The sequence below is a fragment of the Mesocricetus auratus genome, unplaced genomic scaffold, assembly GCF_017639785.1.
Source record: "Mesocricetus auratus isolate SY011 unplaced genomic scaffold, BCM_Maur_2.0 Super-Scaffold_100022, whole genome shotgun sequence".
Classification (NCBI taxonomy): Eukaryota; Metazoa; Chordata; class Mammalia; order Rodentia; family Cricetidae; genus Mesocricetus; species Mesocricetus auratus.
In genome coordinates, this window is record NW_024429203.1 from 3,577,985 (window position 1) to 3,596,055 (window position 18,071).

At 41.2% G+C, this 18,071-nt stretch overlaps 1 protein-coding gene across 3 annotated transcripts in view; it reads left to right on the top strand.

Moving 5' to 3' along the window:
• Bmper (BMP binding endothelial regulator) overlaps positions 1–18,071 on the top strand; it is a 251,492-nt gene that overhangs the window by 127,077 nt on the left and 106,344 nt on the right. For all 3 annotated transcript variants that reach the window (XM_040729927.1, XM_040729928.1, XM_040729929.1), the window contains exon 7: positions 11,356–11,455. In XM_040729927.1, the coding sequence (XP_040585861.1) occupies positions 11,356–11,455 (100 nt within the window). The remainder of the gene's footprint in view (positions 1–11,355; positions 11,456–18,071) is intronic.

The following is an 18,071-nucleotide window of genomic DNA, read 5'->3' on the forward strand; positions in this document are numbered from 1 at the left end:
CACACTCCTGCAGCACTGATTTTAGAGGAACTTTAGTCACTTTCTAAAAGATTTGTCTCATGTTCACTGACCACTGAAGCTCTGGTAGTTCTTTTAGGTGCATTAGACATCCTTTAATTTGTGGTCAAACATGGCCTTACACCCTTCTAGTAACTTCTGTGAGTCACAGAGACTGTCTGTGGTTTTCCTTTCAGCACTTAGGGTAATCCTGACAAACCGTTGACTGTCTATCCAACAAGTTATAGACTTCTAAAACATCTGGAGCTGTCCATCGATTCGGTGTCATTTTCTAAAATAAGGTAGTCATTATGTTTCTACCATCTTTCTTAAAGCTAAGAGTTCACCCAATCTACACCCAGACTTCTAATCCTTCTGAGGAGAGGACTTTGGAAATGGCCTAGCAACCTAACAATTATGCACTGTTGTCCACTCAGACCCCATGTCTAGCCAGACAAACTTCCCCAAGCTGTGGCTGCACTGAGATGGCCACCTACTGCGATTGCACCATTCTAAGGGTTGAGGTGTGGCTTTGGGACTTGAAAGTACCACCTTCCAGTAGTGACCAAGTTGGTGATCAAATCTTAATTATATAGCCTTTGGAACACTTGAAATTGAAGCCATGACACTGTCTTGACCTTATTCTAGGAAGAACTCAACCTTTATATTGCACTGTTTCTTCAGAGGCCATTCAGTGTTTCTTTCTTTCTAATGTATGAGACTGTTTGCGCACTAATGCCTTGTGGCTATGAATACTTGGTACTGTCACATGCTGAACAGTGCTGATACTGGTCTCACTGGAGGATGATGGCCTGCTTTCCTAGGATGTCCAAGTCCATGGCAAAGGGCCTATTGCTTTCCTGTACTAGGAAAGAGTCCAGCTTCTATATTGTTTCTTTCACAGTTTCACACTCTTACCATTTTCCCTAGGCCATTTCCTTGGCACAGACACAACTTCTGCTTTCTTGGTTTGTATACCACCACTATCTCCCAAAGACCTTGGGTGACAGAGCAGTGTGAGGCTGAGGGGGAAGTGGCTTTTGCTATATGTTGTTCCATTACAGGGATCCTACATCTGCAAGGCTTGTATTGAAAAGGTCTTGGTGACATAGCTCCTGTGAGATGTTGTTTCAGCATTCTTTCTCCTGTAACATCTGCATCCGCACCCATGGTCCTGGGACTTAGGATAATAAGAGTGACAAATGTTGATTGATGATTTCTTCAGACATCAGGTTCAGTGAAGTGTTTTTATCATTTCTTACCTTAGGGAAGATGTTCCCATTAAGTGCCCATCCCCTCACTAGACCTGCCCAGACTTGTCACTGTACAAGCTTTGGATCACTCTGGGATCTACCACATCTGTTTTCAACAGACTGTGTACTTCTTTTCCTTTTCATTATATTTGGCCTCAGTTGGGATCACTTTGAACACCTGCCAAGAGTGGAATGCTGCCTGATTGTCTCTAAAACACAGAAAATTAAAATTGGTTGACAAAACCTATACCCAGAGTGCCACTAGTTTGAATTAATAATTGAAGAAACCTCCAGTCCCTCTGGACTGTTAGAATCCAGGCTCATTATGCCAGGAAAATAAATGAGCATAATTGTGTCTTTCCATGTTATCAGAATTTATTGAATACAAATGAATTCGCAAGGGGCAGTGGTTTTCAGTGGCATTCATTTGCAATATAATTCTGCCTATTTTGGTAATCTTGCCAAAGTGAATGCAAGAGTTTTGTGTTTGTTTTTTCAATCTTAATTACTAATATTAACTTTCATATCACATGGCACATAGAAACTACACGTATCATCTATGCAGGTATATGAGTCACAGAATGAATACAAATTAGGCTACAGCAGAGTCCAAGGGGTTTTAGAAATGAGAGGAATGAGATGCATGTAGTGTGTATAATGCTAAGATAGTGAGTCCAAACGTCTACAAAGCTGTCCTCAGGCTGCAGATGAGTTGGAGTGAAAAGAGAAGGGGTTGTCAGCTTCACGGACTGATCTGGAGCAAGAGTGGAGGTCCAGGACCAGATAGGGTGAGCAGATAGACAGACAGACAGCAGTCAAGCAGGCCACTTCAAAGCCCAAGGACAGTCAGGAGTTCTCTGCTTGTCCTTGACTCACACACGGTCACCAGATGGTGAGGCAGTGCTATTGCAGTGTCCACCACTTTGAGGGGTCCCAGTGAGAGAGTTATGCCTTTACCTTGGTCTGTTCTGTCCAGTTAATTCTTAGGCCTGGATTCCCTGATTTAATTGTTGTTCATTAATTAACTTGAAGTTGAGATGTAATTTTATTTTTTAGTGATATGTTCTAGCATACTGTACCCGAGAAAGCTTAGATTGATTTCTAAATGTAATTTATCAAAGCGATATGTGTGTGTGTGTGTGTGTGTGTGTGTGTGTGTGTATGTGTGTGTGTGTGGGTGCATTCTTTAGCTACTTTCAGTTAAGAGTAATTCATTTCAGTACAACTAATATTTTTGTAACATTAAGAAACCTCACTAGAGCACAAATATCTTTGAGTTATTTTCAGCATTAATTGACAACTCAAATGAGTAGACACTTAACCAAAACCCAAATACTTCTGTTGAAACTATGGTCTCACTGTGGGGCTAGCCACTGTGGAAGACAGAAGAAACAGTGACATGGTTCTCTCCTCCTTGAACTCTCAACCCTATTTGGAACAAACCATGTTCACATAAATAACTGCAGTAATGAAATGAGGCTGTACAAAGTGTTCTGCTCTGATGGACTGATTTAGGTGGTCAGAAGAGGTCAAGGGCTTTAGGGAGTTGATTCACCGATGATAAATGGTGTGCATTTCTGTTATCTGGTATTTTTGGACCCTTCCGAACCATCAGAGATGTGCCTAAGACTTTTCTTTAAGTATATAGGCAGTTTTGCTATGAGTAGACAAGCTTGAGGAACCTGAAAAGCCTCCCTTGTGCTACACAACGGTGTTATTTCCTTTCTTTGGGGGGTGGGATTTCTGAATGGTTGTTTTTTTAATCTCCCTGGATGCAGGCCAGGCTATAAGGAGAGTATTTGATGTGTCAATAGTGGGCTCGTGACAGCTTTGACTACTTAGATGATGATGAAAGGCTAAACTTCGATAAAAATGGGAAAATAGGCGAAGGAAATCATGTTCTTCCATCTGTGCTCTCTTCTCTCTCTCTCTCTCTCTCTCTCTCTCTCTCTCTCTCTCTCTCTCTCTCTGCCTATCTCTCTAGGTGGTAGTTAAAAATCTTCTACCAGGGTGGTCTACATGGTCTCTTTGTGGTTTTGATTGTTTATATATTGATGGCTCAAGAGAGAGAGAGAGAGCACCCATGCCCAGACCCCTTAGAATCCAGTCCCATCCATGTGCCTAGTGTCATCTTCCTTGGGACAGAGCTCTTGCCCCTCAGCTCCTGCTTCTAATTGACAAACGGGCAGGCCAGGGCTAGGAGGGGTGTTTGGACTCCTAGAACTTTCCTCCTCCTTCGGTTCCTAGGACATTTGGTTAGAAATACTATCTGATATTGGTCCCATGGAGTAGTCTTATCTTCCTACTTCTAAAACAGATAAAGAGGGAAGTTAGACATGTGAATATCCACAATCACTTGAACATTCCCTTAGACACACTTAATTTTTTTCTTTAAAGTGAAAACATAAAACAAAAGCAAAATTGACAGAAAAGTGCTAAGACCAAGAGTTTGAGGGGAAATATGGCACAAATATGTTTACTAATGTTGGAGCAGTATTCTTGGAGAATAAGATCAACTGAACATTGGGCATTTCCTTTGCTTGTTTTGTAATTACCCTGATGCCTATTTCATGACAGTGTCCTGGCTCTGCCTCTTATTTGAATGTGAAGTTCAATACCTTCTCCGTAGTATCTTAACTGCTCATTTCTAGTTTGGTGTCGCTAGGCCCAGGCCCAACCACACAACCTGTGCAATCCCTTCACTGAGACCAGAATAGACAATTGTCTGCCCAATCACACAACCTGTGCAATCCCTTCACTGAGACCAGAATAGACAATTGTCTGTACTATTTGCAAAAATCTTGGAGCATAATGAATATACTCAAGCTCTTTAGGAGTCATGTGAAAGCACTGATGTGCCTTCAGAGCTTGTTTGCCTGGGTCAGAGGGTGGTGCAAGCCTAGAGTGTGGCTTGAGGAATTAGTGCAGCTTTGATCGGAGTCAGTCCAGTAGGCCTCCCTCAGGGTTCATTATTGCTGAGCGTTTTTAGGAGACAAGTATGTGTCTTGGTGGAGTTTTGCTGACACGTCCTTGACTATCTGTGTGTAAAATCAAAGTCGAGTTTTGTTTTATCACTTGTAAGCAGAAACTCACATGTAGCTATGATGCTCAGGCAAAAGCTTCCAATGCTTTCACAGAATGTAGTGAGGAAGCCTTCTGGGCCTCAGCACACACTCATTAGTGAGCTATACAGCTCTACCAAGGCTTCATTATGCTCGTCTCCAGCATCTCCCATTCCTTCCCAAGTGTAGAAGTAAGTTGGACCTGGTTCTTCTCTCAGTGAACCACTCTACCTGGAAAAAAGCTCCACCCTCTAGAACACACATCTTAACTAAGTGTTAGAAGCTATGATGTGTGCTGATATATGTGAGTGCTTGCTAGCGAGGCATTTTGCATAAGCCATTGTTCTGGACGTGAGGAAATATTGATCTAGTTCTGCTGTTCTTAGCAAGACATGATTCCAAGGCCCCAGAAAGTGCATGGTGAGGCATTTTTGGTTGTCATAGTAAGGGGTGCTGCAGTGTGCCTGCTATAATGCTGGACATCCCCACAACAAAGAGTTATCTCACCTCAAAAGTCAATATGTCAAAGTGGGAGACACTGTTATCTATTGTATAAGTCTGACACACACACCCAAATTATTTTACTACAGAGGCAAGTCCATACAGATGCCATTGCAGTGTGCACATATTCTTATGCTATGTAAGGGTGTTTCAGTCAATAGTGGGGTGTACATATTATAGTTATTTTGAGATTATATCAGCCAGTGATGTCACAAATCACATTAATTCAAAATCATTCTATCAGGGTCACACAATGACAGAATTGTCCAGTGATGCCCCGTGATATATCCCTTTGAGTATGTCAGTCTCATTAAGGCACTGTACCTGTATGTGTAAAAGTACATGTGTTTCTCTAACTTTTCATTTCTTTCTCTCAATATACTTTGAGCAGGATGGAGACAGAGTCACCTGTCTCTTTGCTTATTCCCCCACCAGCATGCCCAACCTGAAATCAGCACAAGGCTGACTGTCAAGTGTATATGGAGCCAAGAGCATGCCTAGGGATTAGAGTGGAGTGGAAAGACAATGCTCTAGGACCTGGGACACAATTGTGGCTTGAATGAAGTAGAAGTGCCTTGGCATTGCAACAACATTTTGAGAGTGAACACTTTAATACTCTTTTGGCAGGAGTTGCAAGGGTGGTTCTGACACACATCCTAGACTAGAACCCCATATAGTTAGGAGGAGACACCATAGGCCTTCAGATATGAGCATGGTACAACGTCATGAATGGACCCAAAGCAAAGTCTTTGACAAAAAGGAAGATGTAGATATGGGGCCTGTATTAGTGGGTTGTGTGGTAGGCATGGGGATGGATGGCCAATACTGTCGGTCTCCTCAGAGAAACGGAAGATAGAACCCCCGAAGTTCAGATTTCTACACTAGTCTCATCTTGTTTCAGATGTAAAAGAGCAAAGGGGGGGGGAGCAGAAAACATGATGCAAAAAGCCCTGGAATTAAATGAAGTGTATACATGATTTGGATTTTGTCCAAGTAACAAAATGTAGGTTAAACATTTCATCTGAGTCATTTCTAATAAACACAAAGCTGTGACCAGGCAACAGAAGACAGAGCTCAAGGGAGAAGAAGCCCCATACGGTTGATTTGACTGCATCTCCTGGCTAGGAAACGGAGCTGCAGCTTTTAGGATTAGATGATTGTTAAAATGGAATTCACGTTTCATCCCTGTCTTGTGTGTTATGGGGTGGCAAATTTCCCTGAGTGCATTAAATTTAGTTGCCCAGTTTTTACTGTGAGGTGACAGCGTCTTACCTATGGCTTTGTTAAGGTGATAACAGCATCAATCATGGGACCTTGCACAACCTGGTCTGTTATCACTACCTGTTGTGTGTGTGGGGCTGGGGAGGGCTCTCTTTCCTGTACTCTATTTCTGTTTCCTCAGCCCAGAAGTCTAACAACCTACACTTTTCTGCCTTTCACTGGCCTGTCTGTTGTTGTTACTCTTATGGAAAATGAGTAGAACAACCCAAACACCAAGGCCCTTCACCTTGGGAGGTGCTGTGCTCTGAAAGTGTTCTGAAATTAAGTTCTAGAGCAAAGAGAAGCATGGCTAAGAAAATCCATTTCTTTCTGTACAGTGTTTCAATCCTGTTTATAACTCAGGACAATTGCTTTGTTCACTAATCGGCTTTGAGCCACTGACTGTGATGATGTAAGATTTAGGGACCACACATGAACCTTTCCATTCAAGATCTACTTCTTTACCAGCCTCTCAGGTGCTCTCTTCCCTCTTCCCACCATTTTAATGTCAAACCTATTCTTTTCAAAGAACTGGGCATAGGGAAAAATCTCTTAGATTGTAGGAGAGTGTTGCTGATTCATTGCGACAATTTAGCAATGAGTCAACTACAGTATACCACATCCTGGGGAGATTTTAAAAAGTTGTTTAGCAACTCTGCTCACAGCTTCTAGTCAGGCAGCCAGGCTCTACATCCTGAACAAGGGAACAATGCCATGTCACATGTTACAGGATAGGTTCCAGCCTCCAATTCTCTACGGATCCTTCGGGGTTGCAGAGGCATCCCCCATGCACATGGCTGTGGTTTTTATCATCTTGCATTCATCATCCTATTCAGGAAGACAGATTTTTATTATGCAGCAAAATTGTTGCTGCAGGGTAAACTTTGACCCAAAGGGATTGTGTTCTTGACACAAAACATCTAAGCCAAGTATAAAAGCATAAAAAATAGAACTAAGGTAGGTTTCAGGTCCTTGTTTAAAAGTGACTTCTGTCAGAGAAGTGCTTGACTATTTAACAAATGGCTGTCTGCAGAGAACAAGCTTGCCCCTCTCACAGAAAGACAGATGGTGAGGGTCAGAACACAGAGGGACTCCTGTCCTTCTTGACTAGATTACAACACCATACTTTCAGTTGCTTGGAAGGAATTGTGTCAACAGCTCTACATCTTGAGTTTGAATATTGACCTTGGCTATATCAGCATCCACAGGCATTTAGTTAGTAGCTAATAAGAGCAGTCAGCCAAGTGAGACTATACAAACCCAAGGAGGTTCAAAGGTAAGTGGACACAGACCACTCTCGGCTCTACCAGTTCATTCATTAGCATCCCACAGTAAGCAGTCTCTAGAAGAACACAGCCAGAATCTGGAGCTCATGTGTGTGAAGGCTCTACCTCTCACTGAACAAAATTTTAATGGGATTCTAGGATATCAGGAGCACAGAATTGATAACTGACCCCAAGAAAATCTTACATGGAATCAAAACTATGTCACCTTGTGAGACAGTTTTTATATTTTTTTATATTTATATAGTTTTATATTTGCACCCAAAATTATATGTGCCCAAAATACAGAAGAATAAATGATAAAACAGAATATATGGTGAAGGGGACATTCCTGAGAAATGAGGGTTCCAGAAGGCTTCACGGGAAGAAGAGGCTTAGTTTTTGTCCTTGGCTGATGCGGGATTAAAACAAGGATTGATGGTAGCATTAGGCCTACAGATGTTTTATATTATTTTCATTGATTAGAAATCAGCCATGTGACCATGTCTATTTGCATGGAAGTCTGGAAATATTTGTTGAGAGATTAAGGAAGCAGTTTTGGTGGATGTGTGGCTTTAGTTTGAGTAGGTTGAACTTCGTGCTATACAGTGTTGAGCCATCCTCAGCCTTAGAAAAGATGAGAGTGTGCTAATTGGTAATGAAAATTCCATAAAGGTCTGACTCTTTTGTTATCTTCACAGCCACATCCTAAGCATATATATGGTATTCTTAAGCCAGTATGTCATAAAACAGTGGAATGAGCGTAGGTGCTGGTGAGGAATCTTTTATATGTGGATCTATCTAGGATGCATGAGTGGAAGAGAGTCAAATTGTGGAAGCCACTTTCAAAGTGCTTGTGTAGATTTGATAGAGCCTGAATAGTTACCCTTGAATATGTTCATTTTTAGAAATGTTTGCTTCTGATATTTTAACTCAGTTAGTGTATAGCTTAGCCATAGGTTGTAGTTCACCCAGAATCTCCTCTGAGCCGAAACCGTAGAAGCAGGTTGTGAGCTGCAACAGTGTTCCTAGGAAGGGCCAGCGCTTTCATTGGAGGAATTAACTGGAATCAGCCTGGGGACTTGGGCTGTGCTGTAAGACTGCAACCCAAACAAAATAAAACTTGACTAAGGCAGCAAACCCAGACTGAAGTTCAAGTTACTTTAACAGACTCTAGGGAAACACAAAGTGCAGTTGTATTAACTATGCAAAATTTACTCTTTGACCTTACAGAAAGGAAAGTTACCAGTGCACACATAATCTCCTGCCAGCATTGCAAAGTGTTGGACACGATAGCTTTTAGCAATTATGCAATATTTTAAAACTTTTTAATTTTAAAATATACTTTAAAAATAGATGCTGATCCAACAAGAACAGAGGATATCAATGAAAAGCCTGTGTTGTCGTGCACCTAAGAGAGGCCAGCACACAGACAGCCTTGTACAGCCAGCAACTTAGAGTTTAAGAAATTGCTCACAGATGAATTCCTTAGAAATCAAAAGCAAGGGTCAGCATCGTCCTGTCCTCCCCCTGGATATAACCTCTGGGTCTTATGCATAAGCTGGGACCATGTCAGCAGCTTGCCCAGACTCCCGTTACCCAGCTCTAAAGTCTGATGACAGACCTCTAACTTCAGGTTTATGCAGAGTTGAGTGAGAATTCAGAACAACCCACGATTCTTGGGAGACTTTTAATGATCTTGATCTGGAAACAATATAAAAACAAGAGAGTATTTTGTGGTATTTTTGCATGTTTTGTATTGGTTTAGGGAACAATCCAACATTTAAGAGGTTTAAAAAAATAACAAACCTTTATGAAGACTTAACATGGCCTCTCTTTTTTCTTAATTCTTCCCCACCAAAAAAATAAACTATAATAATAAAAGTGACTAGAACAATTAGGGAATACAGAAACAAAGGACAGGGCCAGCTAGGCTAGGGAGAGGTGACTGCCAGTAGGATCCCCACAGCCAAGGCTAGTAATGTCTGCTGCTCTTATAGACAGAACTGGAAAGGGCGAGAGGAAATGACTGCAGCTTGGGCTTTCCTTCTGATGTCCACGACTCTTTGGGCCTGTGTTTCTCACTGACCAAGGTTTCTTGGTCTATGAACTCTCCATCTGAGGTAATAGGGAGCTGTAAGCCCATTAGTTAGCTCTCCAGCTCCAATCTCAGAGAACCTAGTCTTAGGAAGCAGAAGAAGTCCTGAGGAAATGTTCAGGGCGTGACCGTGCCAAGGACTCCAGAGCCTCAGCCCCACTGAGGAATGGCTAAGTGCTACCTCAGTACATCTTGCAGAGCGTGGAGGTAGGATTGAGGCTCATAAGGAAATGGCGAAGCCTTACCTTCTGACTTGTGTGTGGATTCCGATAGCGTGTGCAGAAAATATCCATTACAACTTTCTGTTCCAGAATATTTATGGCCTGAAGACTGCGCCCCTATGGAGGCTGCTCCTACTGAGACTGGCAAAACTTGTGTCCTTGATCCAGCTACACAAACACTTCCTCCTTGTTTACCTGTGTATGATAACCCATCTCCATGTCAAGCTATATGCAATAACCCTGCTTACATGTTCAGTTATACATAATAAACACGAGGTGCTTCTAGGGTGTTGCAGTTTTGCCAGTGGATAGTTTAGACCTCATGACTCCAGCTTTTCTGTGTCACTGTGTTCACCTATCTTTTCTTTATTCTTTCAACTCCCAGTTCAATCAGTCTGTGGAGGGTGAACAAGGAATTGGCACCAGCTCCATATCCCCGTTTCCCTGTGATCTATTTACTGAATTCACCTACTTCTGAAAAATGAGACTTCATTCATAAAGTATTGCATTGGGACATTTTTTTTGGTTGTTTTTTATTTTTTGTTGTTGTTGTTTGGTTTTTCGAGACAGGGTTTCTCTGTATTGTTTTGGAGCCTGTCCTGGAACTCACAGAGATCCTCCTGCCTCTGCCTCCCAAGTGCTGGGATTAAAGGCATGTGCCACCAACACCTGGCCGCATTGGGACAGTCTTTTTGCCAGCCTTGTAGGTTTGTTAGATGTGAACTAACTCGGAAGCACTTTTAGTTTTCCTTTTTGCAACTTTCTGAATATACAGTTACAATTCACAGTGACTCCGTTGTCCAGAGTGTTGGGAGATGTCCACATCTCTGCCTTTCAAAGGGAACAGAGAGACCAATAGGCAGAGAAATGGGGGACAGCTGCTGGCTCAAGAAGATGAGGAGTAGCAGGGATAAGGGTTTCTTGAGGTTAGAAGGAGGGAATACAAAAAGTCTCCAAAATTATAAGACATCTGCTTTTGGGCTTCATAGGTTCTCCCAGTATCATCCATTTACAACGTTATAACCAGTGAAATGGTCCTCTTGCACATTGACTTCCAGAATATCCACCTTCCAGAGCAGGCAGGTGGGTTGCCTCCTCTGGTTGGACCATTATTGGGGCATCCTCCAACAGCTGGACGCTGACTGAGACTGAGCGTGAAGCCTTAACTGCAGGAAGATATATGCAGAAAGATGTGAATCAAAGAGATCAAAAAAGTCTCAGCAAATGGGACCCCTTTGCTTGGTTAGAGGATGGGTGACAAGAGGCAATGATCATTACAATAGTTCCCTCATCCTGGATTCACTTGGATAACTGGTGTGTTTTTGTTGTTCTTTGTTTTAACTTTCTTCATTTTAAACTGATCTCATATCCTAGGAAAACCGAGATGATTGGTTACCCTAAGCCTACTCTAAAGCTAGGCTTGAGAAAGTAAATGATAAGGAAAGATCGTGGGGATTGGAAGGGATGCTGTGTGCAACCATATAACGGAAGGTGATCTTTTTGTAGCTGGAATGTGTAGGGCCAACAGGGAGGATGGAAGAAATGCTTGCTGGGAATCCAATCTAATGCTCAGAGTGAGCTGATCAGTTGGTGCAGAGACCAAATACTAAAGGAAGGCCTTGTGTTTGCTCTGGACATCTTGGTTGTATCAACTGTGTGTACTGACTTTTCTAAATATGCTTTTTTTCTCTCTTTTCTTAGGGAGGCAGGACACAGTGTGTGAGAGAAGTCTGTCCCATTCTCTCTTGTCCCCAGCACCTTAGTCACACACCCCCAGGACAGTGCTGCCCCAAGTGTTTGGGTGAGTGACAATTTACAGGTCAAAGAACAATGTAATTTCTTCTCGAGGTTTCTACGGAGTGTATATGTACGTTGCTTCATGGCCTGGTGGAGACAACTGCTCCTTCTAACTGTGTGAGTAGGCTTTGGCTCTTACCCGAGAGCTGCTCAGAGGCTGCTCTTCTCTTGACTTCCTTTGGTTCTGGAGCCTGGCGCGCAGTTCCCGCCTGGATAATGTTCAGCGAGGCAAGAATGAAGAAAGAGGCTCTAGCTGGACATGTGACTGTTACTAGTGTGTAGCAAAGGCCTTTGGAAGCAAATGTGTGGAAGACTGTAGACTAGCGTCACCCAAGAGCCGAAAGCACACAGGAGGGTAGGATGCCCAGAAGTGAGAAGCTTGCATAGAAGACCAGTTAACCGTTGACCAGAAGGGAGTATCTGTTATCCCATCGAGCCTTTACTACAGACCAGGCACTACACACAGGTTACATGATTTTTCTTAATGAGTCTTGGGAGACGGTGAAATACAGAACAGGACTCCTGCATGCCCCACTGGCACTGTTAGCAGTTTTAGCCCTCTGAGGAGAAGGCATTCCACTGATCTGCAGAGATCAACAGGGAAGGCTGGTGGCGTCCTTGGTCACCTCTGGTTTGTTTTTTGCTGATTGTTTCTCTGGATCTCTGTATTATTTTGCTTTTGCTTTTGGTATCATTTTCATCCTATGGTACAACTGAACCAAGGCTGTGTAGCACAATCACTGAAAGTTTGTGAACAACAAGGGGATAGATTTACAGAGATGTGGAATGAGGATCCTAAGACAAGATGCTAAGCTTCCTAGTTCATGGAAGGCCTTAATTGTTTTTTGGGAGGTGTTCACTGAGTGTCTCTGATTTTGCTTCAGCTCCTGGCAGTTCCATGCATACCCCTTTTGGAGTCCTCCCCCTTTCTTTCATGGTTTGCTTTCTCTAACCCCAAGCCAGTCTGTTGACTTACATCCCCCCCTCACAGATTATCACACCTTCAGTTTAGCTTCTTTTTATAACCAAACTGCCAAATAAGGCATTTGTGTTAAACTGCTTTCTCTTCTTGAGGGATTCCTGCCATTTCATGTGACGGTGTTTGCCATTCTGTTGCATGCACAAACCCCTACTTTCAAGCAAATGTGGAGTAATTAGGACGACAAGAGAGGACTGTTAGATGCACTGGGCTAAAGACAGTTTCATGTATCTGTGCTTCATTCATTGCCCATCCACCTGTGCTGCCCGGAATAGAAACCAGTGGAGTAGATGTTGCCAAGCTGAGGGCATGGTGGAGCCTGTGCCCTGTAAATGGGAGTTTGTCAAAGAGGAAGTGGTGATTGGTTAAGGTCTTGCAAATAAATAATGCTGACTGAAGCTTGGAAGCCAAGGCTGTTTGGTGTGCTGATCCATTTAGAGGATTCTCACATGAACCATGGTGATTATAGTTAGTGCACATTTTACGTTTTATGGGTTTTTAAGTCTGTCTACATAAAGAACAGTAAGTTTTGGGAAACTTAAAGATCACAGTTTCACCAAATGAGACCTCTTTCTTCTTTGGGCTAAACCACAGTGGAATGGTGTGGAAATGGCTTAATCAAGCTGTCCTCCCAGCCTCTGAACCACTACCTAGAATGTTTTGTGTTGGCCATAATGACTTGGGAATAAAGTGAGATCTTGTGTTCTTTAGTGGTGGAAAGAAACATATCAACACAACAACAGAAGCAAAAATACAGCTAAAGGCAAACCGCCTGAAACTATCTGCTTGCCTTCAACTTCTAGCGGAATGGATACTGATTTGCTCTTAGTTTTTCCTCTTTACCTGGATGTCTGCACATGGAACATCTCTGCCATTTGGATTGCAGAATTTCTTTCCCCCTTTGCTCATTTTCAGTGAAGCATCTCATCAAAGATCAGGATACATAGAAGAGTACCCAAGACACCTCTCCAGATGGCATAGCCCAGGATAATACTGACATTACATCACCATTAACAATGCTAATCGTTATCATCTGCCATGTTCTTGGAGTTCAGATAACAGCAAGGCACTTTTCAAAGATTTATAGCCATAGTTCTAGGTACAATTTACATTTTTGTGAAGGGTAATTTAAGCCAGTGGCCACATCTAACTCAGGAAATAACTATCTTAGTGTTCAGGAATCAATCAATAGATCAGTCAATTCATAGATCCATCCATCATCTATCCATCTACTCACCATTTATAAAATATCCATTTATACAGTAGTATTGAGTAGAATAATAATAGTATAAGCAAGTTGCAGTGAAATTATTGAAAAGGGCCATGTAGTTTAAGAGGAAGAACCTCTGGGGAGGAAATGTGTGCTCCAGCCAGGAAGAAGACGTATTATAATTGGTTTATGAGCAAGATTCCACAGAGACATTATGATTTTTTTTTATGTTTGAGACAGATTCTTGCCATATAGCCCAGGATGGCACTGAACTTGTGTTCGTCCTCCCTCTGTCTCCCAAGTAGTATAACTAAACATGTATCACCAAACCTGGCTCTACATCGATCTCTGTAAATATTTTTATTTATTTTATTAGTTATTTGAGAATTTTGTGCAGTGTGTTTTGGGCATATTCCCCCACCCTCTGCAATTCTTCCAAAATCAACTCCCACCTTCCCCATCCAATCAACTTTATGTCCTTTAAAAAAATACCCAAGATGCATCTATACTGTGCAAATATTCTTGGGTGTGTGGTTTTACCAGGGGTTACACTCTTAGAGAAAATCTACTCTGTTTCCAGCAGCTAACAATTCCTAATAGCTCCTCATCTTGGGGTGAGAATTCACACCCAAATTCACTCTCTATGCTGGATTTTGGTCTAGCTTGGACTTGCACAAGTCTTGTGTATTTTGTCACAACTGCAATAAACTTATATGGACAGTTTCCTACTATGACAAAAGATACTGTTTCTCTACAATCATCTACAACCTCTGGTTCCTTCACTTTTTCTGCCTCCCCTTCTTCTTTAAGCCCTTAGCCTTGGAAGGAGGTACAATATTTATGCTTCATTTGGAGCTGAGCATTCCACAGTCTCCTATTTTCTGAGCCTTGGCCTGTTGAGGGTGGGTCTCTGTTAGTCACTATCTACTGCAGATAGAAGCTTCTCTGATGAGAGGTGACAGATGCATTAATCTATGCACATAATTATTAGTCATTAGAAGTCTACTTAGTACTACGTCTGCTAATAATAGCAGATTCTCTCCCAGGGTCTATGACATGCCTAACTACCTATAGGGTTTTGACCTGATAATGGTGCCACATATGGGTTTCATCTTGTGGAGTGTGACTAGCATTGAATCAGAAATCAGTTAGTTACTTGAATGACATTCATGAAAGTATTGCTCCAGTGGGAATGTCTTGCCAGGCCATGCTTTAATGTAGATTTACATGTGGGTAAGAATGATGAGTAGTTTTCTCCTCTGATAGTATCCAGTACCATAAAAGCTAGCAAGTAGGAAGGAAGCTTCCAAGTTGGTACTAGCTTAATTGTTTCATATTACAAAGTTCTCAAGTTCTAGAGGGCAACCAAGAACACTGGCAGTAATCTATATTACTTGTGGGGTGGTGTAGGTATCTGAGACCTCACTAGTCAACAACCCCACAACGAGTAACCTATTCTGACACTAGTCTCTTTTGTTAGTCTCTGGTCTCTAATAGGCGTATTGTCCGGTTATAGGGTAAATCCGTTCTAACTTTCTCTCATATGTATGTGTCCAGAAGTAGACTTTCATCTGGATTTTTAAAGAGACTTTAGTGCTATTTATTACTCCCCATATTAGCTGCCCTCCCCTCTGCCATTCCAATTTAACACTTTCCTTTCCATTATTCCTTGTTAATACTTTTTATACCAATGTGTTCTGTCTCTATCCCTTAGAAAGCCCCTCCACATGGCTCCTTTGTAATTTTCCAAACTCTGTGGTCATTCTAAATGAAATGTAAGTACCTGAAGACTCAAAACTAACATCCATATATGAGAGAAGATAAAAGGTCTTTCTCTTTCTGGGTCTGGGATATCTCACTGAGAATGATAGTTTCCATCATCATCTATTCACTAGCAAAATTTTAACATCGGAATAATATTACATTGTGTAAATATGCCACATTTTCCTTATCCATTTATTAGCTGATGGACATCTGTCTCCATTCAAGGGCTATCATTAATAGAGCAGCAATGAATGTGGGTGAACAGGAAGCTCTATATTAGGATATGGAGTCCTTTGTGGATATTCTCCAGAGTGGTATAGCTGATCATGGGATAGACCTATTGTCATTATTTGAGGAACCTCAACACTTGTTTCCATGGTAGCTCCACCAGTTTGCACTTCCACTAGCAGTGACTGCTACATGCTCACTTTCCTTAGATCCAGGGCAGTACTTGCAACTATTTGTTTGTTTGATCTTAGCCATTCTGACTGGTATAGGGGAAAGTATAAAAAATGGTTGTTAATTTGCATTTCTCTAATATCTAAAGATGTTGAACACTTAAAAATATTTCTTAACCATTTGTATATCATCATTTGAGAACTCTCTGTGTAGTTCCATGCCCCATTTTGTAAGTGAGTTGTTTGGTTTCTTGAAATTAAAGTTTTTGAGTTACTTGTATATTGTAGATAGTAGCCCTTTGTCAGATGCACAGTTGGAAAAGTTGTTTTCCCTTTCTTTGGGCTGCCCCTTCCCACAAGTGATGTGACTTGCTGGATATAAACAACAGTAGAAACAACGGAGTATACAAACTTATGAAAGCTAAATAACCAAAATTGCAAGAAGAAAAAAAATCAAAAAGGAAAATTAAATTTTCCTAGAATTGAATAGAAACACAAATTCATTATACCAAAATCTATGGGGTATCATCTGTCTGTCTGTCTATCTATTGAATGTTAGTAATTGCGTGCCTTTTACCACAAACCATTTATGGTCAATTGTAAAATTAGTAGATAAAGTATAGAAAAGGACATCCAGGGCATAATTTTATAAAATAATTTACAGAAGTGTAGTTTAATTTTATTTCTTCAAGGACAGAAGCATATCTCTGATAGATTGATAAAGAGAATAATGTTCAATTTGTGAAAACTTACCAACATCATTGTTGTAGTAAATACTTTTTAAACTGGCTACAGGTGTTTCCTGTACTATAATGTTCTAAATCTAAGATATGTTTCAGCAGAAGTGATTATAATGGGATGGGTCAATCCATGTAATTCAGCTAATGGTTTTCTGATGCTCCAGAATGACATCAGCGGGATCCTTTGAGGAGTGCTTCGGAAGGGGATGCATTTTATATTTCTTTGGAAGTTAAAGAGTCTCAAGATGCGGCTGGGCACATAGGAATTACCTGTGTTGATTGGCATGTTAATAATGGTTATGAGCGAGGGAAATATCCTAGTGGGCAACAGTGTTGAGCAAATTTGGGGATCATAGTTTAGGTCCTCAGAACTCAGATGGTAAACACATTGATATTGTGGCTACTTTGTAATCCCATTTTGTGGGAGTAGAGGCAGGGGACCCTTGGAAGTAACTATCTACACTAGTCAAATTAGTGGGTTCTGGATACAAGAAAAAGAACATGCCTTAAAATGTAAAATAGAGAGAAATTAAGAAAGGCACCTGATGTTTCACATGCATGCCCACGTACATACACATGCGCGCGCGCACGCGCGCACGCACACACACACACACACACACACAGATACACATACCCACAACACGCATACCCACTATACACACATATACAAGCCCAGAAAGTGTAATGATTAAGCTAAATTTTGTCTAATCATGGGATGGTTTTTGGTTGTATACTTTACATTATCATTGTAGATAGAGGTGGTTATATGAGGCAATGGCATTATTGATACCGCTTTGAGTGAAGTCAATGAGCCTAGAGTGATCGTAGTCAAAGTCATGATAGAGTCTATAGTTGGGATCCAAAGCATAGCTCACTGTTATCTTCTGATGTCTGGAAAGTTTCCTCCTCATGATGAGACCCACTTGATTTAGTGTTGGGTCTGTGCTGTACCCTTGACCTCTCATAGGAAGACACTATTTTTTTAACTTCTTTTAGTGGTATTTCCAACAACTATAATTGTGAGAATAACATTTAGCATATGTATAGATGTACTTGGCATATTGATAAAGATTCCATGAGTCCTACTAATAATGAATATTAATCTTCCTTAAAAAAGAAAGAGTAATGTGCCTATAAATTTGTTCAGTGACCATGAATTATCAGTTTCTTAATAGTCTTTAATTAAACAAACTTCAACCATTTCAGAGATGGGTCCATGTTGTCTTAGGAATAGAAACTCAAGTGCTGGAAGGAATAAATCAGATCATATTCTTTTTTGGGACAGTGTGTTGTCTTCTTGCTCACCAGTCCTGCCCTCACAAAAGTTGGATATAACATATAGAATTGAAGTTGTCCTGAGTTTTCCTTGAATTAACTTCCCTGTATATGACCTTGTGTAATTTCTTTACTGGTCTTATGTGTTAACCTATTTAGGGTATTATAAAAAATATCATTGACTGGGTCACTTTCAAACAACAGAAATGCCCTTCTGGAACATGGAAAGCCCAATGTCAAGGTTCCTACAGATT